This window comes from Aulonocara stuartgranti, assembly GCF_965226115.1.
Source record: "Aulonocara stuartgranti genome assembly, chromosome: 16".
NCBI classification, from domain to species: domain Eukaryota; kingdom Metazoa; phylum Chordata; class Actinopteri; order Cichliformes; family Cichlidae; genus Aulonocara; species Aulonocara stuartgranti.
Genome location: NC_138952.1, coordinates 15,742,482 through 15,763,717, shown reverse-complemented (window position 1 = coordinate 15,763,717; position 21,236 = coordinate 15,742,482). Strand labels below are relative to the sequence as shown.

General features: G+C 37.5%; 1 protein-coding gene across 2 annotated transcripts in view; it reads left to right on the top strand.

The window, feature by feature from the left end:
* The first annotated feature begins 2,175 nt into the window (after positions 1–2,175).
* The window catches only part of fign (fidgetin), a 28,114-nt gene continuing 9,053 nt past the window's right edge, over positions 2,176–21,236 (top strand). The window contains exons 1-2 of one of the 2 annotated variants that reach the window (XM_082508751.1): positions 2,176–2,442; positions 3,290–3,324. In XM_082508751.1, coding sequence (XP_082364877.1) covers positions 3,300–3,324 — 25 coding nt within the window. In that variant the 5' untranslated portion in view covers positions 2,176–2,442; positions 3,290–3,299. The remainder of the gene's footprint in view (positions 2,443–3,289; positions 3,325–21,236) is intronic. The other variant, XM_082508752.1, reaches the window with a different exon arrangement.

Here is a 21,236-nt window from a genome sequence, read left to right as displayed (position 1 = left end):
AGCAACATTGCTGAAGTGATCACACATGACATAAGAGTCTGTAGGCAGAAGGTTAAAAAACAGCCAGTCACATGCCATGTAAACCCCTAACCTCATTCCTGGGGAAATGAACAATTTCAGCTTGCGTGTGTGTGTGTGTGTGTGTGTGTGTGTGTGTGTGTGTGTGTGTGTGTGTGTGTGTGTGTGTGTGCACGCGAGCGTGCGTGCGTGCGTGTGCGCACTTATGTGTGTGTGTGCATTTTGTGTGTCTGTGTGAGCATGTTAAATTTATAAACTTTTTATACTTCAAAAGTGTTCAAGCATGAGCATTATAATTTTTAAACTGATGTTATTCTGTGAGATAAATGAATATACTGAATATATCGTTTTTAGAAACTCAAATACATAAATTTTATAGATAGATAGATAGATAGATAGATAGATAGATAGATAGATAGATAGATAGATAGATAGATAGATAGATAGATAGATAGATAGATAGATAGATAGATAGATAGATAGATAGATAGATAAAATCATATCTGGCTAACCTTATTTTTTCTGAGGGTTTGATATGTGTCAAGGATTCAAGTGTGTGATGGACATGAACTGTGCTCCATGTAGCTGTATGTGCAGGTGTCTGCATGATGTGTGTATTGACGTGCTGTAGCAAGAGTTCAGGGAGGCAGCTGAGCAAAATAATTTAGAATGTCCTGCCTGCTGACACAAGGACAAAGGCACATACTGAACATGCCCATATGAGGAAGGAGACACCGGACAAAGCTACACATGGATATGCACTGCTGTTGTTTTCACCGTGACCTCCACAACACAGAGAGATTTTCACTGGCCGCTCCTACAAGCATGGACACTCAGTTTTGGTAATCTGAGACATTGTTCTCCTATTATTAGAAAATTATCTGAGCCCCCTCTGTCAATAATCAGCAGCAGAATGTATTTGAATTGACTTCTGTCATCAAGGCATTTTTCTTCATATCATCTCTAACAGAATAGACTTCCATGCAGCAGTAGCAAACGATTCTGGAGTGTATGAGCTTAAACTGCCATTTCCCAGAGAGTTTCAGTGGCTGCTCCATGTCCTGCCTTATGGGTAGGATTTCTCCAAAGAGTTTATGCAGTTGGAATTAGCATGGTGCAGTCAAGGGAGTACTGAAGGCTAAATCAATGCATCACTCCCAGGGCCTTGAGTATGGAGATGAGAGGGCATAATGCGACTTCTGGTGCCAAACCTCATATCATGTGTCTAACCAGGGTCTTTCTGCAGCACTACCCCAATGGAAAGAGATCACCTTCTTTTTTCAAGGCCACAGATAATACAGATCATAGTGAATAGTTTGAGAGTAACCTGCTAAAATATACATCATGACAATGAAAGGAAGATAACAGTTTACGCCACACAAAAACATGCCTTGGTAGTTGCCAGTTTGATACAAATTACAATAAGATGGCTTTTAGTTCATTTTAGGAAACAATGGGAAACAACTATGTTAGTTCTGTTTGAAATTAAAAAGATTTACCAGCACCAGCACTGATAGCTCATTGATTTGTATCGATCTATATATCTATATACAATATATAGATCTATATATATACCTAATAGTGTAAATGAATTTCAGTTTTATGGGGGGTTATGTGAAGGGTAAAGATGTGATTTCTTCTAGGCTTGATGCACTGGTTTCCAGTCTTCTTTTCAGTGTGAGGTTGCAAGGCACTTTGCATAGACTACAGTGTCTAACTACCTGCTGCTCGCTGTAAATTCGTACTCCCAGCAAACATGCATATGTCTACGTATTGCTTAATATTTTCTTACCCTAAACCAGTGCACTGTTGATGCACTGCATGTGGTTATTCACATTATTCATGCCATCATTTGGATCAACAATGGCAGAAAAAGCAGCTGATACGCTTGGTGTATGACCTGGAAAACAACAGATGCTTTTCATTCTCATTGTTGACTCTGTATATGTAAAATGTATGCAAAGCCAAACGAATTACGCATCATACCTACAGTTGAATAAATGTGCAAATACACATGTGGCTCAGAAGAGTGTTTACAGCAGCACACATACACAGTGCCAACGAGTTCTCAGCAGTGCTTGCAGAAGTATAATTAGATAGTTAATACGTCAAATTGCCCCAGAGCAAAATTTTTGCCATGATAGGCTACAAGTGAACTGCTGCTCATTAAGGCTCATTCTCTTTGAATTTGGCTCTCGCCGGACAGAACATGCGCAGTGTGCAGCGTACTGCCTTCAGTCAGTGGAGCAGCTGTCCAGGGTTTGGAATTCCAACATGGCAGAGGCTGTGGTCAGTCTTCACCTCACTAACTTGGAATGGTTTCAAATCGTGAGCAGCCACGCTTAACCCCAGCGAGCCATTCATCTGCACACTCACTGGATCGATGGTACTATAAACCCTGACGCTGCCCTGTCACCTACACAGGTAAGTCCTGTTATGTCTCTCAGTGATGCGAACAATTAAAAAGAGAAACGGAGCAGCTCTGCACGCACAAATGCTCGCAGCGAGAGAGACGGTGTCGCGCGTCACAGAGCTGCAGCGCAGTCTGTGGCCAATCATTCTGCGTTCTTCGAATCAAAATTACCGGCCGCTGCTTTAGAAAATACCAAAAGAAGATTATGAAGTTGGAAAGGGACTTTACAATTAACGTGCAACACTCCGTTGTGTGAAGCGAAGGTTACACGCACGGCTGAATCCAGTCTCCAAAATAACTTCCCTGCAACGAGAAGTTTTTGCATGTCAGCCTGAATAAAACTTGCCGCGATAACCGCAGGCGGGTGGTTAATAGATGGGTTGTCATTGCGCGCTTAGTGGGACAACTGCTGGCAAGTAATCTATTTTAAAAGTAAAGGGAGGGGGCATCACGCTGGTTTAGCCTCTTCCTCTAATGGGCGGCATGAAGAATGTGTGTTTTGTGTCATCCACAGTCTCTCACATGCTTCCTATTCTCTTGTTTCAACTCGCGCAAGAAGTGACAGCCTCCAGCCGCGCCTGTGTGGCTTTTGCGTCTCCTTCCAGGGCTTTTTCTTTTTTTCTTTTCTTTTTTTTTTGCTTCGAAAAATATGAGTCGCACGATGCGTTCTTCTTCGTTTTTATTATTCTTAATTATACGCTCTAAATGAATACCTACAGGAAGAAAAGGGGACCGTGCGTTTTGAAAGTTGTGAAATCCGATAGCTGAGCAAAAAGTGGCTGTAATGAGAAGCAACCTTTGGAATTCCTCCTCGTGAAAATTCCGTTTCTGCTGTTTTCCCTCTCCTCTTGTTTTTAGGCTTGAAGACATGATCACTAGCACCAGTATATATGGTATGTTCAATTTGTAATTATCTTTAATATTATTATTTTTAATTGTCATATTTGAAAAAAGGCTTCCATTGCAGTAAATGTGTGTGTGTGTGTTTTTCTTTGTGCATGCCTGGTTCATCTACAGAAGTTTACTTGATTTAGGTTAAATAATTTAATGATTGTAGATCATAGACGAGGGTACATCGTGATATTAATTTTGTACAAGTGGCATTATCAATTAAGTTCAAAGTGCCTTGTGTAGGTTAAGAAATTTGCCCCCATTTTAATTGGTTTGGTTTCTGTAATTGACATACTTGATGTCCAGTTTTCATTTTTCTTTGTCCTTTCCCTGCTTTCATTTCCTTGCATGCATAACTCTAACAATATGACTTCTTTTGTTAGGGTTACAAATTAGTATTAAGAGCTCTCATTTCAAACCTACCAGCAATTCTTATATGGAGTCTGATTTTATAGTATAGTTTAACCATAAATAGAAATATTTGCCCATCTAGAAAATTGCATTTTTTAAACATAGTTTATTTTCAGATTTATGACATGGCTTTGAATTAATGGGTGTCTTCAGAGTTGTTAGAACATAAATATATTGTCATGGTTCCACAGTAATCAGGTTGCATCACAAATATACTATAGTTATGAAGCATGATCTAAAATAATTTATACAACAAAACTACTGGTAATACAAGCTTGCTGTCTTGTTTCAACATTACAAAATACCGGATGAGATAACCCAAGTAACCCAAGTTTAAGGAAAACACACACTGCTTTTATCTTTAGCTGTCACAATCCAGAAAGACCTACAGGTGAAACAATATCGTATTTCCTCACAAATTAGTTCACAAGCAATGTATAAAAAAATGCTGTCATTTATGATAAAGTGGAAATGATTCGTGAAAAGCCAGTAAATGAACGCAAAGTCAGTGAAGTAACAAGTTGTGTGCTTTCTCTCTTTTGCAAACACTTTGTCCTAAGTGAACCTTTTCCACCTCCATAGAACAATTTACTTAATTGTGTTCGCACATTTCATTTGCATGTTTTGCTTTGAGAGGAAATTAACATCATCAGCAGTGAGCTGAAGTATGTTTTCATTCCTCTTCAAAAATAACAGCATTCCAGCATCCGTCACTCAGTGGAAAAAATGTACATTACCGCCACGTTCATTATGTTTGAGTGTTTGGTTGTAATGTGTTTTTTTTTTAAGTGGGTATTAATTTTGTCGGTTTGATTTAAAAAAAAAAATGTTTTTCATATTTATACCCCATGTGTGGTAGGTATTTTTATTGCAGACTTTTGGTCTGAGCTTCTCTGACATGCACACTGGCTGAGGCTACACTTAGTTTTAAACATTAAAAAATATATTTTATTTAATCTGTAGCCAGAGCTTGTAATCTAAATGTCATGTACAGTGTATACGATCTTTAAATGTATGATTTCAAATGATAGACTTGTGTAATTTAACTGACAATTTAATATATATATATATATATATATATATATATATATATATATATATATATATATATATATATATATATATATATATATCGCAACGCATGCATTTTCCTGGAGGTTTACACCTACAGTATAATTTTTGTGGCTATTATGACTTCAGAGGTGGGTTTATGGTTTTATCTTGATAAATTTACAGTATTTGTACACACTAAATAGCCTTCTTACTCACCCTGAGCATACTTATCAGGATTCAAACCCTGGAAGGGTTCCATGTATGAGCTCCTGCAGCGTGTTAGCCGATTCTTGCAGATCCTTACTTAACCCCAGACACCTCTGTTGTGCATGGAAAAGAAGCTGACAGCTCTGTTTATTTCTGATAGGATAGCACTTATGATAACAACCTAAGCTGCTATTTGACACAAGTCTCAGTTTTGACTCCTGTTTTCATCACCTACTTTGCCTTATGTCACACATGTTCACACTTTTAAGAGTGAGTGCAAAGAATAACAAGAAGTTGCATGAAGTAAACTAAAAAAAACTGCATGTACTTTATGGCAGAAGGATATAGAAATATTGACAAAGGGATTCCTTGCTAATGGTGGTCAAAGAAATCCATTTCTTTTCCACACTGCAGTGCAATGTAATAAAATGTTTGGGTTTTTTAATCATACTTTAAAAACAATTTGGATATTTCACTTTTTTTTCTTGCTTATTTTACTGCTGCTTCTTTATATGTGCTAATAGCGTCACATAAATCTAAACAGGTTTCCTGAAACACAGTGTAAACAAATTAAAACAACAGGTGATTTCTTGATTTCTTGTTGAGTACATCTATAATTAAGTAATATAAGTACACAAACATGAAGCAAAAAATTATTATGACTGTGCATCTTGTGAATGCATCTTGTCCTTGTGAATCAATTTAGCTTCTCTAAATCTCTAAATGTTCTGTCTATAATCTAAAGTGTGTAACATTACTAGTGATCACTAAAATTGACAGCACGGTTTAAACTATTACCTTAGGGAAGTGGTGTGTGGTGGAACTGACACTTTATATATGTACTAATCACAACAATTAAAGCCAGCCCCTGAATACCTTGAGCTGACTCTCTGTAAACACCCCGTGGGATGTCTGCAGGGCTTTTGTAAATAGATGAAATGCTCATCTTTACGGACTGATCTATTTGTCGGTAACTAGATGAAATCCCATTCAGCCCCTTGACTACAGTGTGTTGTACCAGATCAGTGCAGGATTGTCATCTTTCAGAAAATATGTTAAGTGGTGTCTTTCCTGTTTTTCATATAAAAAGCAAGGGAGTCCCCCAACGGAGTAAGACTCAAGCCAAAGGGACAGAAAAAAAAACCCTCCAATCTTTAACATGTTCCCCCTCCTCTCTCTTTGTTTCTTTCTCTGTTCGTCTCCTCACTTGTATCCACATCTCTGTCGTTTCCCTTATGGCAGCTTGCTATGTTATCTGTGTGTGTTTCACTCTGCACTGACAATTCTTGCAGTGATTTAAGTTGGACTGCATTAGAAGGTGGAGGCAGCTGTCTGTTGCTATACTGAGGGACGTGTTTGCTCTACTGCAAAGATGAAGGACCGTGAATCCTTGACATCCTCCCTCTCTCTTCCCTCCTCCTCCTCCTACCATCTCATTTAGACACAGTGACTGTCTGCTCAGACTTGTTTTTTTTCCCTCTGAGTGACAGCATATGGCATAGACATTTTCTAAAATGCATGTGCCTACTATTGGCTGCTTGTACTTACCCTTCATATGTCTCTTAGCTGCGGGCCTGTCACATTTTTTTCTAATTCTAACAAAATACTCTGACATTAATTTAGTTTAACAGGTAGTAATTGATAAAACAATGCTGGCTTTATATTAAAGAAGCGAACAGATATTCAGAGTCTGCTTTACTACTGTCTGTAATTTAAACGGCCCTTTAGAGTTCCTTTGTTTATTGCAGTTTGTTTTATTTTTTCAGTCAAAAAAAAAATGTGCAGTGGCGCTTTTGTGTGTCTGTGTGCTTGCAGGTCAGCCAGCCTGTTTTTCTTTGTGTATGTTGAGGACCAGTTTGAGGATGGACACGGTGCCCTGTTCTATCTTTAAAGACACTGGTCCTTGCATAAACATGCTATAATATCATTACGATCCATACCATAAAGCATAATATGATTACAGAGCTTAGGATTCAGCAAATGGCTAATTATAATGGCAACACTTTCATAGGGTACGTTGCAGGGGCAGGTTTGTCTAGGCCCTCATTGCCAGGCATCTTATTTACACAGTATAGCATTTGTTGCCTTAAAGTCCTTGTTCTTCTCATTTCCAGCACACTGAAACAAGGGCTTTGTTTCATCTCCTTCACATGAGGTGTCTCTACACTCATAAGAAGAGAAGGCAGTTCAGCGCCTGTTGGGGATTGGCTAGAATAGACAATTCCCAGGTGTACTAAACTAGGTTTAGCACTAAGGCTTTTAATCTGGACTTGTAGGAGATTCATGTGCATTCATAGATTTGCCTCTGTAATTATCATACCCCCAGTGGCAGCCACAGAGACGTTTGCCTAAATCACTGATGTCCTCATTACACTGTTTACATTTTAATTAGTCATGCAAAATTCTTTATTTCTAACCGACCAAAAAGATTTGGTTTCTGCCCAGACTGTTTTGTGGCTCTTTCTGAATAGTGTCTGCGTCTTGCAAAGAGAACTGTTGCTTTCCCGTGTTTTTCATCTGTTAATGTAGCTTTCTTTACATCTCTCAAGCGTTTTATAATTACATTTATAATACAAAATATAATTGATTGACTGAGAATGTCATTCAGGTGCTTTATGAGCAAGGTCTGAATGAAGAGGCAGCAGACAACTCTAGATGACAGTTCGAGGATGTTATTCCTCTCTGAGAAATAACAACATTATGTCCTTATGACTGAATCTGCTTCCATAACTTTAATTTATTTCTTTAGCCAGATAATTTACTGCTACTCAGAGGCAGTGAATACCCAACACTTAAGGAGTATGATTAACAAAATCTACAATTCTATGATTTTTGAAAATAGCTGGCACTCTGAGCTGTCATTGTATGCCTGAGTACTGTTGCTTATCACTGAATAACCTTGGTGAAGAGTGGTGTTTGTTCCTGTCCTTCTTCCAAGGTGTTTTCTTTTTTGTGCTTGCTGTTGGGGAGGTTTTTTATTGTGAAAGAGGAGCAAGCCTTTCACTAGAGGATAAGAAAAAAACTCAATATTTTTGCTGTATTGAAATTCCACTTGTGTTCTCACAAACCAGTGTCTGATTAAACTGGTAATCGAGGCCATCATTCTACTGATTTCACTGAAAGCCCATGCAACTAGACAACCTTAAATACTATTTCATTTCACCACGTTTGTCAGACTCATTATAGGTTATTCCTAGTGGTAAATACCCTACTTCTTTTGTGTAAATTGTCACATTTGTCTTGGTGTTGGCTTGTCCTAATCAATATTTAATTGTGATAACAGCTGACTGGCTTTGATCCTGCTACTGTGATTCTAAATGTAGCTTGCTCTAAATTTAATTTGGATTTCTTTTTTTTTTAAGTCATTTTAAATAAATTTCTCTCACAGACTAACAATGTGTCAAAACCATTTTACTTTGCAATCGTCATAATGACAATATAATAGTGTTATAATTCATAGACTGGAACACATCCTTGTATAAACTTCAAAAATTATATTCAAGAGCATGCACACATTAGCTCTGAATATAAGAGTTCATCTTTTTTACTGGTTTTTTTTTCATCCCCTTTTCATCACACCTGAGGCTAATTGTCTCAGATATCAATTTGAGGCATTTAGCTAAAACGATGATCAGATGAGATGTGAGCTATCAGTGGTTTCCTTAAAGTTCTTAGCGACTCATTCATCCTCCGTGGAGTCCGGTGACTGCCGGGCTGGCATTGTGCCAGGAGCTAGCAGAGGGAGCCTTGAGTGCCAGGGTCGAGAGCGTGCGTTGAAGTTTGCCTGATGATGTGGAGAGGAGGGAGATGAGGATGAGTGGAGGGAAGGGGAAGGGGGGATAGAAGGTTGAGTATATGCTGCCATGAAGGTTTAAGGTGTCAGGCTGCGGCAAAGGCAGCAGGTGTCTGCAGTGACACTGTAGTGTGACCACAGCAGTCTGCGCAGAAGTAAATCGGGAAGACTGGATACGTGGGGAAAGAAAGAAAAAAAAATACTCGTTGTGTGACTATTGTTTAATAATAAATGTAGATAAGTTAAATTCATAAAGCTGTTTCTAACTCTTAAGTGAATAGTCCCGGAAAGCCTTGTTGTCTTGCATATGGCCTATTTGACAGTCCCTCTTAGAGTCCGCCTGGTATTAGATTAATTTAAATCAGGAGACGAAGGAGCGCAAGAAATGAACGTTCGAGAGTTCAGCATCATCACTGAGCTTTATGAGGGCTGACACCTCTTTTGTGTTCATTATCAGGAAATCACCTCAGGGAGTCGTGTTGACTTTGCATGCTCTAAAATAGCTGTTATAGTGGACTGCCCCACACTCGCTTGCTCACATCCACCGCAAGTATCTGGGGAGGCAAGGTGGAAATGGCAAACGAAGGTTTCGCTGAGAATAGCTAAACATAGTTGAAACTCCCACTTTCGCAACGGAAATCAAGCCATTTGTCCATTTGTCTGTCTAGGATGTTGCTGTCAGTAAAGAAAACCTTGTGTTCTGTTTGTGATACCTGCTTGTAGTATAGTCTTGTAACTGTAGACAGCAGAATGGTTTCATACTTTTAGACGACGTTTGCTGCACTGTATCCAAGTCACAGATTATCTTTTTACTTGGTTGAAATATAAGTTTGAAGTGTTTTTATTGATATATATTTACTCTAATGTTGTCCTTTGGAAGGAAAATATATTATTATATCATTGTTGGCTTTATTCGACCTGCACGCAGCATTTCTATATGGTACGGAACAATAGTAAATTCATTTACTTGGAGCGTGATGTTTCTGCAGCACAAGCCCCTGACTGCATCGCCTCTCCCACATCTTTAAATGGATCCCATGAGTCTTCAGCTCTGTTGTTTCCATTATTCATTTCAAAACTTCCATGTAGCATGGAGAGGCTAGAGGGGTGAAAAAATAATTTTATGTCTGAAAAAATTGATGTAAAGCAAAGTCACTGCTTCATGCAAAGTGTGCCATGCCTTGGGAGCATGCGAGCTGGTGTACTGTAGGAGGAGGGAGTGTTTTGGGCAAGGGATGGACTGTGTGTGTGTGTGTGTATGCGTGTGTGTGCGTGTGTGTGTGTGCATGTGTGTGTGTATGTGTGCGCACGCGCCTGTCAGTCTGTCAGTTAGGTCTAATGTGGCTCCCTAGAGGTACCTGGGGGAGACCCATCTAGCACCCAGTCAGCCTCTGCTGGCGGCCAAGTGGTGACAACGGGTTCCCACAGAGAGAGGAAGTGTCATAGTATGTATGTAAACTAGTGACAGATGACTGGAGACATGTGGCCTGTAGACACTGAGCCTGAAAGTAAAGCAGTTTTGCTTTGGCTTCCTTTCTTTCTTCCCACTTGAGACCTCAGAGAGTGAGCATCAGGCTCCACAACAGCGCGGAATACAGTGACAACAGTTCAAAGATGTGAATAAAAAGGATGCAAATCATTTGGCATGAAAAGACACATGCTATGTGCAAAGGTTTTGTTTGCCTTTGAAAAGCTGTAGCAAAGGAGTGAGGAGTTTTTAGTGTGCAGAGCTTCAGGCAGCTTTTCTAGGCCACAGGTCATATGGGTCAGTGTTACACTCCCTGCAGCCTCACTTCAACCCTCGGTCTTGAAATAGAACATGCAACGTCACCCAGCCAGGAGGGAGGTAGATTCCAGACCTCAGTGGCCACAGGCTGCACATGTGGAATCTGCTCGTGTAGTTGACCCCAAGTGTTTGAAAGTTAGAATGCTCCCAGTAGAGTATTGTTATTTCATGCATACCCAAATGAGCACGGCTGTACAATCTGCCTTCTACAAAGTGGACCGGTATACTTTACTGTATGTTCACTCTGTGCACCATTCATCATGGGAGCTCATACTAGCCAGAGGCAGATTTATTTAACTATCCACACATAAACCTGGAAAAAAGGAAAAAAAATAAAACAAAAATAAAACAAATAAACAGAGGAGTAAATGTTTTTTTATTGCACATTTCTGCCAGAAGGACTTGTGCCTACTTTCCTCTTTCAAACATTCATTGTAATAGAACAAGCAGCACATGGGCGATGGGCAAAAGCAGAGAACATTTAACAATCAAAGCTGTTTTTTTGGTGTTTGCTTGTTTGTTCAGGGTTTTTTTTGGCTGTATCAACATAAATCAGATTAATTAAAATTTAGGGCACAATAGTTGTTAAGAAAAACTTAAGAACAGAAGACGTAATAATAATGGATTGCATTTTATATAGCACTTTTCGGGGCCCTCAAAGCGCTGTACAATTCCACTATTCATTCACTCTCACATTCACACACTGGTGGAGGCAAACTACAGTTGTAGCCACAGCTGCCCTGGGGCAGACTGACAGAAGCGAGGCTGCCATATCACGCCATCGGCTCCTCTGGCCATCACCAGTAGGCGGTAGGTGAAGTGTCTTACCCAAGGACACAACGACCGAGACTGTCCGAGCCAGGGCTCGAACCGGCAACCTTCCGGTTACAAGACGAACCGGGAACTCTTTGAGCCACGATCGCCCCATGTAAGACACAACATCACGCAGATTATTGAATATATCCTCAGTATTTTTTGAAAAGCCTTTTAGTCACCCATCTTTACTAAATTCAGACACATTATAACAATATGTGTAAATTAATTAACATTAATTAACATTAATTCAATGAATTAATTCATTTCTTTCTTTTTAAATTTAATACGCTTTGTGTAGTTTGGCACATTGCAGGAAGAATCTTAGCACATGTTTACAATCGCAGAGGGACGAACAGTTGTCTTTCAATATTTGATGATGAATAACATAAAGCACAGTGCTGCTGTGTTATGTATATAGTAAGACACGACCATTTGTTAGCTTGGATATCAAACTCCTCACCAATTTTCTTACAGTGACCATTGAAGAGAAAGCTATATTTCCAAGCGACGGTCCTGCTTTCTGTCAAGGGAAGTAAAATCCATCAGCACTGATGAGTTCGTGCTCCATCGAATATATCCATGCCAAACTGTTTATTGTGAGGTCTAATAGTGCTATTGTGCTATTCTCTAGTCCATGTGGTCCAAGACCCAATTCACATTTGGGCAATGGGTGACCCTAGGTTGTGTATATTGATGAGTGGGATTTGTTTCTTAATAGAATTGTGTCTAATTAATTAGCTTTAAATTGCTTGAACTCTGAACATGCGAATACAGCACAATGCGGAACAATCATTATTTTAAACGGTATAAAGAACCGCGTATTAAGTCGACGTAATGAAATGCTGGAGATCTTTGTGCCTGTTTATCCTGTTTGTGATACTTAACGCATTGTAGTGTATAATTCACATCTCTGAACTTTCTCAAGGAATGGATTTATAACCCTTGAAAAGTGTTAGTCGAACAAAGAAAATGTAGAAATAGTTTTAATGCGCACCTCTCAATTTCTATTAATTACCTCGTTTATTTTTCACAGTTGCTTTGTGACACAGATTGACCTTTTTTCTTTCCTTCATTTCATAATCTATTAAGGAATGCTCTGGAATAATTCTCATTTCACATCCCTTTCTGCATTCATGTCTCATTTATGTCAAAACACTCTGAAGGCTCCCCATCTCCCACTTTCCTCACACTGGTTTACAATTGCACTATACTGCCTCACTCATTTCTGCTTTTGGAAAAATTAAAGTATTAGAATTACACTAAAGTACACTACACTATTACCCTTCTTAAGCATGGATATAGTTGCAACAGTCATCTATACAGAAGATAAGCATTTATTCCAACCACAGATATCTGGAATTTAAACCCTATTACAAACGTCTAAGCCCTATAAAATAATTTCATGATTTTGAGTTTTACAGGGCTGAACTTCATTTGATGTCATGAAATTTCCGTAGAACCATTGTAATGGGAATTTTAAATGATGATATGTACTGTACAGAGATACAAAATGAATGCTAATATGGACTTTTTCAATAATCCATAATGCGTTTTCCATAACGTTACCTTATGTTGAAAGGTTATATTATCCTGCTATTGTCACATGCAAAATTTATATCAAAATGTTTTTTTTCTAAATTGATTTTTATAATAAAGCAAGAAGATTTAAAATTGTGATTTGACAAAATATGATCCTGCTTTATGGAGAAACCCTAACACATAAGAAACAATCCAGAGATCTGGCAGCAAAAGGATTTTAGGTGTTTTCTAAATTATTATCAGATTTTTAAAAAATAACTATTTTTTTCACTTGCTTTTTTAAAAAAGTTCTTCCTTTTTCATTTGTTTCACATTGGATTACTTAAAGAGGTCGTGTCAAGGCCAGCTTGAAAAATTACAAAACTCTGGTTATGAACAAGCCATAGAATTTTATTCTGGAAGTATGTTGGAGAACACTGTGCATCAAAGGGCAGGTTGAAAATCACGTTCACTCAGTGTCTCTGCATTTTACTCAACAGGTGTTTGTGTATATAATCTAAACTGAATATGCTTGAAGATAAAAATAGTTGTGCTGTCTTTTATTTTTCACAATTCAAGTTCTGAACTCTATAAGGAGGAATGGATACTTCATAAAGTTGTCAGTGTCTTTATGTTTTACTTGTTCCAATATTTGTTTGCTGTTAAGTGAAAGATGTTGGTATCCTCCCTCACATCACTGTAAATATTACTAATATTTAAATATAACAGTCATATTAAAGTTATTTGTATAAAACACTGAACAAAACGTCTCCTATACTGTCATTGGATTTGTTTTTACGGTCCAGCTGCAATAAGAACTGATCTAAGCAGGTATTCTTGGTTTGTCACTTTAAAACCACTACAGTGGAATATTAAAAGATTTACACCCTTTTTTTTCCAGAGCATTGCTTTCATCACTTGCATAAAACTTCCAAATTACATTTGAATTTAAACACACTTTTAAAAACAAATGTCCTATTGCATTTCCAGGGTATTGTGCTCACCATGCCACCTCTTACAGTAGAAGCCATTGTTTGCCAGTGGGCGAACCAATCTCCTGGACAGCTCTTTCCTTGTAAAAGTTCCCCTTCACTACTTCACTTCAGTAACTTTATTACAGTATAGCTGAGAGATTTCTATTTCATATTGACCTAAGATTGCTTCAGTTGTCTCATTTCACCTTTTGTCTGGCCTGTGTTGGAGAAGTGACCTTCTTTGAGACTTGCAGTCGATATCACAGAATGCTTCAGAATGCTTCAGCGAAAGGCTGACAGCAGTTACAGGCAAACATCCTTTTTCTGTTCACTTGGCTATTTTCAATTAGAGTTCAATTTGAACTTTTAATCACTTCAATGTGTAAGAAATAGTAAATAGAACAACAGATGGCCTTGGATTTCTAGTGTATGCAAAAATAACGGCCATTTCCTTTTCCATAAGTGCTTTTAGACTGAATTCTGTAGGGAATGACTTGGGGCAAATTTAAATACGTTTTGTCGCTCCTTTTTTGATTTGTTTTAGGGTTTTGATTTTTAGTTTGTTTTTTGGGTTTTTTTGACCAGTAATATATAACAATGGATGGCTCCCCATTGGCAGTCTAGCGATTTAAAACAGCGGCCATCCAATGAATGGTTCAAATACCCCAACTGATTGTGTCATTTGGAATTTGATCAAAAGGAAAATAAAAAACAATTCTGATTTGTGCCTCAGCATTGGGAACAATTACCTTTTTTTTAATAATGTCATTGCATTGATGTCTTAACCAGGTTAATATGGCTAAAAGCCTAATATTTGGAAGTGGAAAGCAATCACAGTTGTGACTGGACCAGTGAACAAGATAATCTGTTAATTTCCAAAGGGGCTTAGCTTGTTGTTTTCTAATTCAAGTAGCAGGTTTTCGGCGAGACCAGTTCAATACCTTACATTAAAGTACAAGTGATAAAAATCACAGAAACAAGAAAACAAGCTAATAAATAACCCAAATTTACACCTTACTGTTTGCTTTTTTCCATACTCTTGTTCCTCTTGGACTGGGGAGTTCCTTGGGGTAACAGGACGTTTGGGAATGAAAATGTTACTGAATAGCTTTTGGTCAATGAGCCTTCGTGTATCAAGGTCACAATCTGCCTCTCTTCTCTTTTGAAGTGTGTAAGTGATCCCTTGAGGAGTGGAGTAGCAAAGTTCATATAGGCTTGCAAGATCACTGCTTCTACTGTATGTGTGCTCTATGGTTAAACAAGCTTCACCCAGTGCTTGAGTTCAATGACTGTGTTCTTTTGACTAACAAGCCATTTGAGTATTCATCAGTATTATGCACTACAGAACACTATGAAGGCTCTCTCCTGTAATTGTCTTAGTTATATTCACTGTACAAGTTTTACTTGTGCATGGAGGGCTGTTAGTTTAGCATATGTGTGGATTTAGCTATACTTAGGGTAGTAATGGAAGATGTAGCCTCAGGGGCTTCTTGGCCTGAAGACTTATGGTTTAATGAGCATCATTTAGACGAAAAAATGATAGCTCAGAGATTTTCTCAACCTATGATTTACTGAATTGCAAAGAAATATGTGGAATACATGTTACCCTAGAGCGAATATTTGGAGTACATAGTAAAAATGCATTATGCTTTTAGATTTGAATTTCAAAATTATAGAGATTTACACTGAATAAAGATAAACATGTGACGATTATGTCATCATGCCATGTAAGCAGGGAATACAGATCAGATGACATTATTGACCTTTTCTATGGTTACGTTAATAAACATGTATTCAAAAGGAGCTTCGAATTCTGGTTCAAAGCAGAAAAAAACCAACAGTCTACTTTAATCGTTTTGTTGATCCATCCATTTACTCAGATCTCATCAAGTACAAACTCCTGCTCCTTTTAATAGTTGCTTTGTCTGATGCTGTTAAAGTGATACATATGCACTTATATAAAATGGTTCTGTAATTTGAAATCCTGGTTTTGCTGGGATTTTCAATATTTCATGGAAGTAAAGATGGTACAAGGTGTTCTTCCATTTGTTCTTCTACATGCCTTAGTAATGCAGAAATCAAGTGACCACTGATTGTTTGAAATGTAGCTGTAAAGACAAAATATTTGACAATCCTGACTGGCTTCATGTTAAAAGCCCTCACAAGACCACTAGTTACATGATTAAGAAACCGCTGTTCCATGTTATGATCCCAAATGAGTAATGGAATGGACAAATTTGAAGGTCTAGACTTAGCTCGGTTCAGTTCAGTTCAGTTTTATTTATATAGTGCCAAATCACAACACCGGTGATTTTGTTGTAAGCAGTGTTGGTCAAGTTACTTGAAAAAAGTAATCAGTAACTAATTACTGATTACTTCCGCAAAAAAGTAATCCCGTTACTTTACTGATTACTTATTTTCAGAAGTAATTAATTACTTAGTTACTTAGTTAGTTAGTTACTTTTTAAAAACACGATTTACAACCTGAAGAGGTGATAAAGCGATAGATCTTTCAGCCCAATTCTACTTTTTCTACATAATCCATCATACAAAATGTAATCAAATGGAAAAGTCTCTTTTTTTAACTTGTTTTATCAGTTTTAATCTTTTAACTTTATGCATCAAGAAAAAAATTTATTATATGCAACATTCTCTGACTTGAATAAATTAGTTTAACATTTAAACCTATTTTCTACACATTCCAGCACATAAAAGAAAATATTTTTTGTGTTTACACTCACTCTTTCAAATAGATGCAAGTAAAACACAGCAGGAAATAAATAAAGTCAAAGACTCAGCGGTCCTGTTGCTCTATTTTCACCTGTAAAGCAGGACTAGGGTAGGCGGAGGTTTACCCTGGTGCAGGTGTGCCGCGGTCAGTTGAAGAATCCGCGAGTTTCTCTGTGAATTTCCCATTATGTTGTTGCGCACTCGGTGCTTGCTTGGAAGTTTAGCGTTTTTTTTTTCGCTGTAAAAAGAATTTTTTTCCCACGCACGATGGACGCTAATGTTTTTGTCACTTTTTATGGAATCAAACTCAAAGTAAGGTCAGTACTTCCACGCTTTAAACGCTGCACGCTCATACTCTCTCCCACAATCGATATGTGATCCATTGTTGATCTGCACACAGCTGTTGTCACCAACACAGCTGTCGTGAGACATTCTCGCAAAAAATCACGCTTTTAGTAACGCAGTAACGCAGCATTCCTACGGGAAAGTAACTGTAATCTAATTACCGTTTTTGCAATAGTAATCCCTTACTTTACTCATTACTTGAAAAAAGTAATCAGATTACCCATCTCTGGTTGTAAGCGATAAATTTACTGTCAATTATAACAGCAATAGAGAAAGATGTAGTTTTTAAATGTCTGCTTTAGTGTTAGTAACATACAATGAGTGCTACCTCAGTAATGGTGATTGCAACTACTAGGGCCACTTTGGTTAAGCTATTACTGTAGTGATGACTATTAATAGGTGGTCTACTAGTATTGTAATGGTAATTTTATGCCTGGCATTAATACCGTTTTTTAAATAAAATATTATGTATGACTTTAAAGACAAGTAGTTTGCCTCACATTTGTTCAGCTAGTTTATATCTCTGCAAAATAGACCACACCAGTTTTTGAGATAATTTAGCTAACATGCCTGGCTCATAATGGTAATCCTATAATCTTATGTAAAAACCTAATAAGCAACCAGTGCATTAGATTAGGGGTGCAAAACATGCAGACTTGGACCTAGCAATAGTCCGAAAGAGGGTTTGCTTTGGTGCACCACATGACTTTGCAATTTAGAAATTGTCAGACATAAAATAGTTTTGATAAGTTACAAAAATTCTAGATTTGAAAGTTTTATTAATTCAAATCTACTGGTAATGACAGTCTTAATTCCAAGTAATCTTAGCAGACAGCCATCTCTACACTAGCTAATACAAGTGAGTTGGTGTGTAGATGTGTGGCTGTCTGTCTCTCTATGTTAGGCCTCTAATGGACCGATGACCTGTCTAGGGTGTACCCCGCCTGTGACAGCAAGGACAGGCTCCAGGCTTCCCACAAACCTAAGCTGTATAAGCGATCAAGAAAATGGATGGATTTTATTGTTTTGGGTGAATTCCTATTCAAGGCCACATGTTATTTTGCCCACCACAGACAATGTCACTCGGTGGGGGGAATAGTACATGCAGTTTGGTTATGTGTTTTCACGATAGGCAGTGATTACATGTGGGACACCAGTGAGGGATGATGATGATGATGCGCAACAAACTCTTTGTGGTAGGTGAGGATGCCTGAACAGAGTGGACTGAGATCTTATGGAGTAAAATGAATTTTGTGTGTGTGTTAAGCCTTTGGTGAAGTGCCCTTTTTGCCGGTGCAAAGAAAAAGATGACTTTGTAGTTATGTGTGAAGGAGGTAAGCTGTCTGTTTGCTGCCCTTCCCAGGAGGAACTAGCAGTGACAAGGTCAATAGAAAACTAAATTATGAAAAAAAAAAAGCCTAGAGAAGTCTTTGTGCAATTTCGAAACTAAGAAAATGTTAACTAATCTTGTACCTCTAAATTTGATATTAGATGTCTATGGACACATACGAGAAAGAATTGTAGAATTGTAACTTGTTGTCCCATAAGTTATAATAATGGCATAATTAATTTATATATGAAATGTATTCTTGATGCCATATTTATATATTACTTCACCAACTGGATCCTGATTAGTGGGATTATATTAAAGTTTTAATTTCTTTGAGTTCTCATTGCCGGCCTTTATAAAGTATTTCAAGTTAAATGTCCTGGATGCATTAAATGTTTTTCTCTAAGCAAACTGAAGTGTTTTATATCTTTGTACTTAATTTATCTGAATAATACGTGACTGAAATTAAATCACACAAGTTTAAATTTCTTAAATGCTACTACTGCTATTTAAAGAAACTTGCAATTATGGCAACTTGTTTTGTTTTGTGTGTGTGTGTGTGTGTGTGTGTGTGTGTGTGTGTGTGTGTGTGTGTGTGTGTGTGTGTGTGTGTTATCCACATTGCATTAATTCTTAATTCTGAATTACTGACAACTAGCCCTAGTAATTTCAATTACAACATTTTTTAATAAATATCAAATTAATTTCAGTACTTAATAATAAACTTAATTTGCAAAACTTTTTGTGTGGAAGATGTTTCTACATTTTTATTGCCTTTTAAAATTTGATTCTTAACACGATTCAGTACATTTTCTTTAAATTTTCGGTGTCAATGTCTTTTTTTGATATTCCAGAAACAACCCAGTTAAGTACAATAATAAATGGATAAAAAGTAGTATAATAAATAATAAAATGTGAATTTTAAAAATCCTCCTTTAAACCTGTTTTTTTCCATTATTTATTTTATTTTGACAGGAGATATAATATGTAATATTGTAATATACATAAATTATCTCATTCATTGTTAATCTATCAAATCAGCGGGTTCATTGATAAATTACATTGTTTCTAGTTATCTGAACTGTGCAAATGGCTCAGCATTGGGTAGTTTTAGATAGATAATGTTAATACATGTGCTCAGGCTAAAGTCAGACACGTTTTCCTGTTTGCTACTTTGAAATGGTGCTTCCTCTGTTCCAATGGGTTTCAAGCTCATATCTTCCTGTATTATTGGCATTATAAAAACACTTTCAAAAGATGCCATAAACATACTATAAGCACATTGTACAGTCATTTCCTCCTTTTAAGTTTGGAGTAGAATAGAATCATATGGCATCATTTGACTTTGATAGTCTGGAGACCTGTAGTAATTTGCTACTATGGATAGACAGACTGAAATGTATAGGCAGTAGCTGCGGAAAAGACCGTAACTGAGGAAGGCATATCATTTCTAAATGAGGGGTTAAATGGCACTCTGCCATCCAAAGATTGGAGCTACTGCTACATGGAGCTCTAAATTGAGTTTAAATAGTCTTAACTTGATATGTGAGATGAATGACTGTAGCTATACCGATTACCATTTCACATTGTATTAGAATGTTTTGCCCCACCCCTACTTAGAATATCTCCAGTGAATTTGAATATGAATATCAGCTTGTTTTTATTTATAAACATAATTACTGTCTGTCTGCAATATTTTCACGCTTGTCAAGTAGAGAGCTCTGTGTGCAGAATAAAAGCAAAAGCTCCCATAATTATGTTTACGTCCAGCGATGAAAACCCCAGGGTTGTAATGATCAGTAATTATAAATACTTTTCAGCATGTCTACTGCCTCAGCTGGGACTATTGTGTGGTGTGAAGTGCAGAGTTTGTGCAGCTTAATTATGACATTGTACATGACTAAATGTACCAGTCTGCTTTAGCTCTGCAAAACACTTCCAGTGCATAATCACACTCAAGTTTGACTTTAAAGAGCTCATTACAGTTAGTTTTCTAAAGAGCGGCTTATTAAACACAGTTACCTAATAAGCATCTTTGGTGGTGCAAATTGGTAAAAATGGTAATGAGTCTGATTAGGCTGCGTTTCAATTACGACAGCTTTCACCCCCCACCTCCCCAACCCCCTGATTTCCCCTCCCCCAAAACCAAAAAGAGGAAGGAAAGTCCAGCTCTTTATGCTTGGGAACCCTCCTGGAAGGCATTTAGCTTTCTCTCTCTCGCTCACACTCACACACATAGACAGAAAAAGGAAAAGAAAACCACTCTGCCACCTCTGTGCTTCCTTTCAGCAGCACAGTAATGAATAGAGAATTGTGCAAGCGGTGGTCCAATTTACGCACTAGGAAATTGGATGGACAGAGTGGAGGCCCACTCTTGTTTGCTTAAAAACGGCCTAGGCTACCAGATTAATAGTTCCCAAAAAGGTCAGCATCTCTGTTTCATCGATGATGATCACTCAACTTGAAATTAAACACCATAACACAGCATGGCATAACATGCCGAATGTATTTTCTGATCTTCTCTGATGATATTTTATTTATAATGTATAACTGAAATTGTTCTATATTATTCTGTGCAGGACAATTATGTGTTTTATCAGATAATTCTTGCCTTTATCATGGGGTCAGTCAGATGTCTTATGAACTAAATAACTCCAGAATTGGACACATTTTCAATACAAATGTTTACTTACAATGATCATCTTAAATATGCCATAGAGGATTATTGAGACCAATGAATTAACAAACAGAGAAAAGTCTAACAAAGGCCTTATTTGTGAGTCGCTGATGAGTGGAATTTGAGCTCAAGCCCTGAGGCTATCTGAAAACATTCCTCTAATAGAGTTCTCTGTAATTATACCATTTCAAAGAAGGACAAAGGATCTTGTGGATGTTGTATTTGAATTTCTATGAGGGTACAATAAAGAACAACGTTGTCATGTAAAACCAAA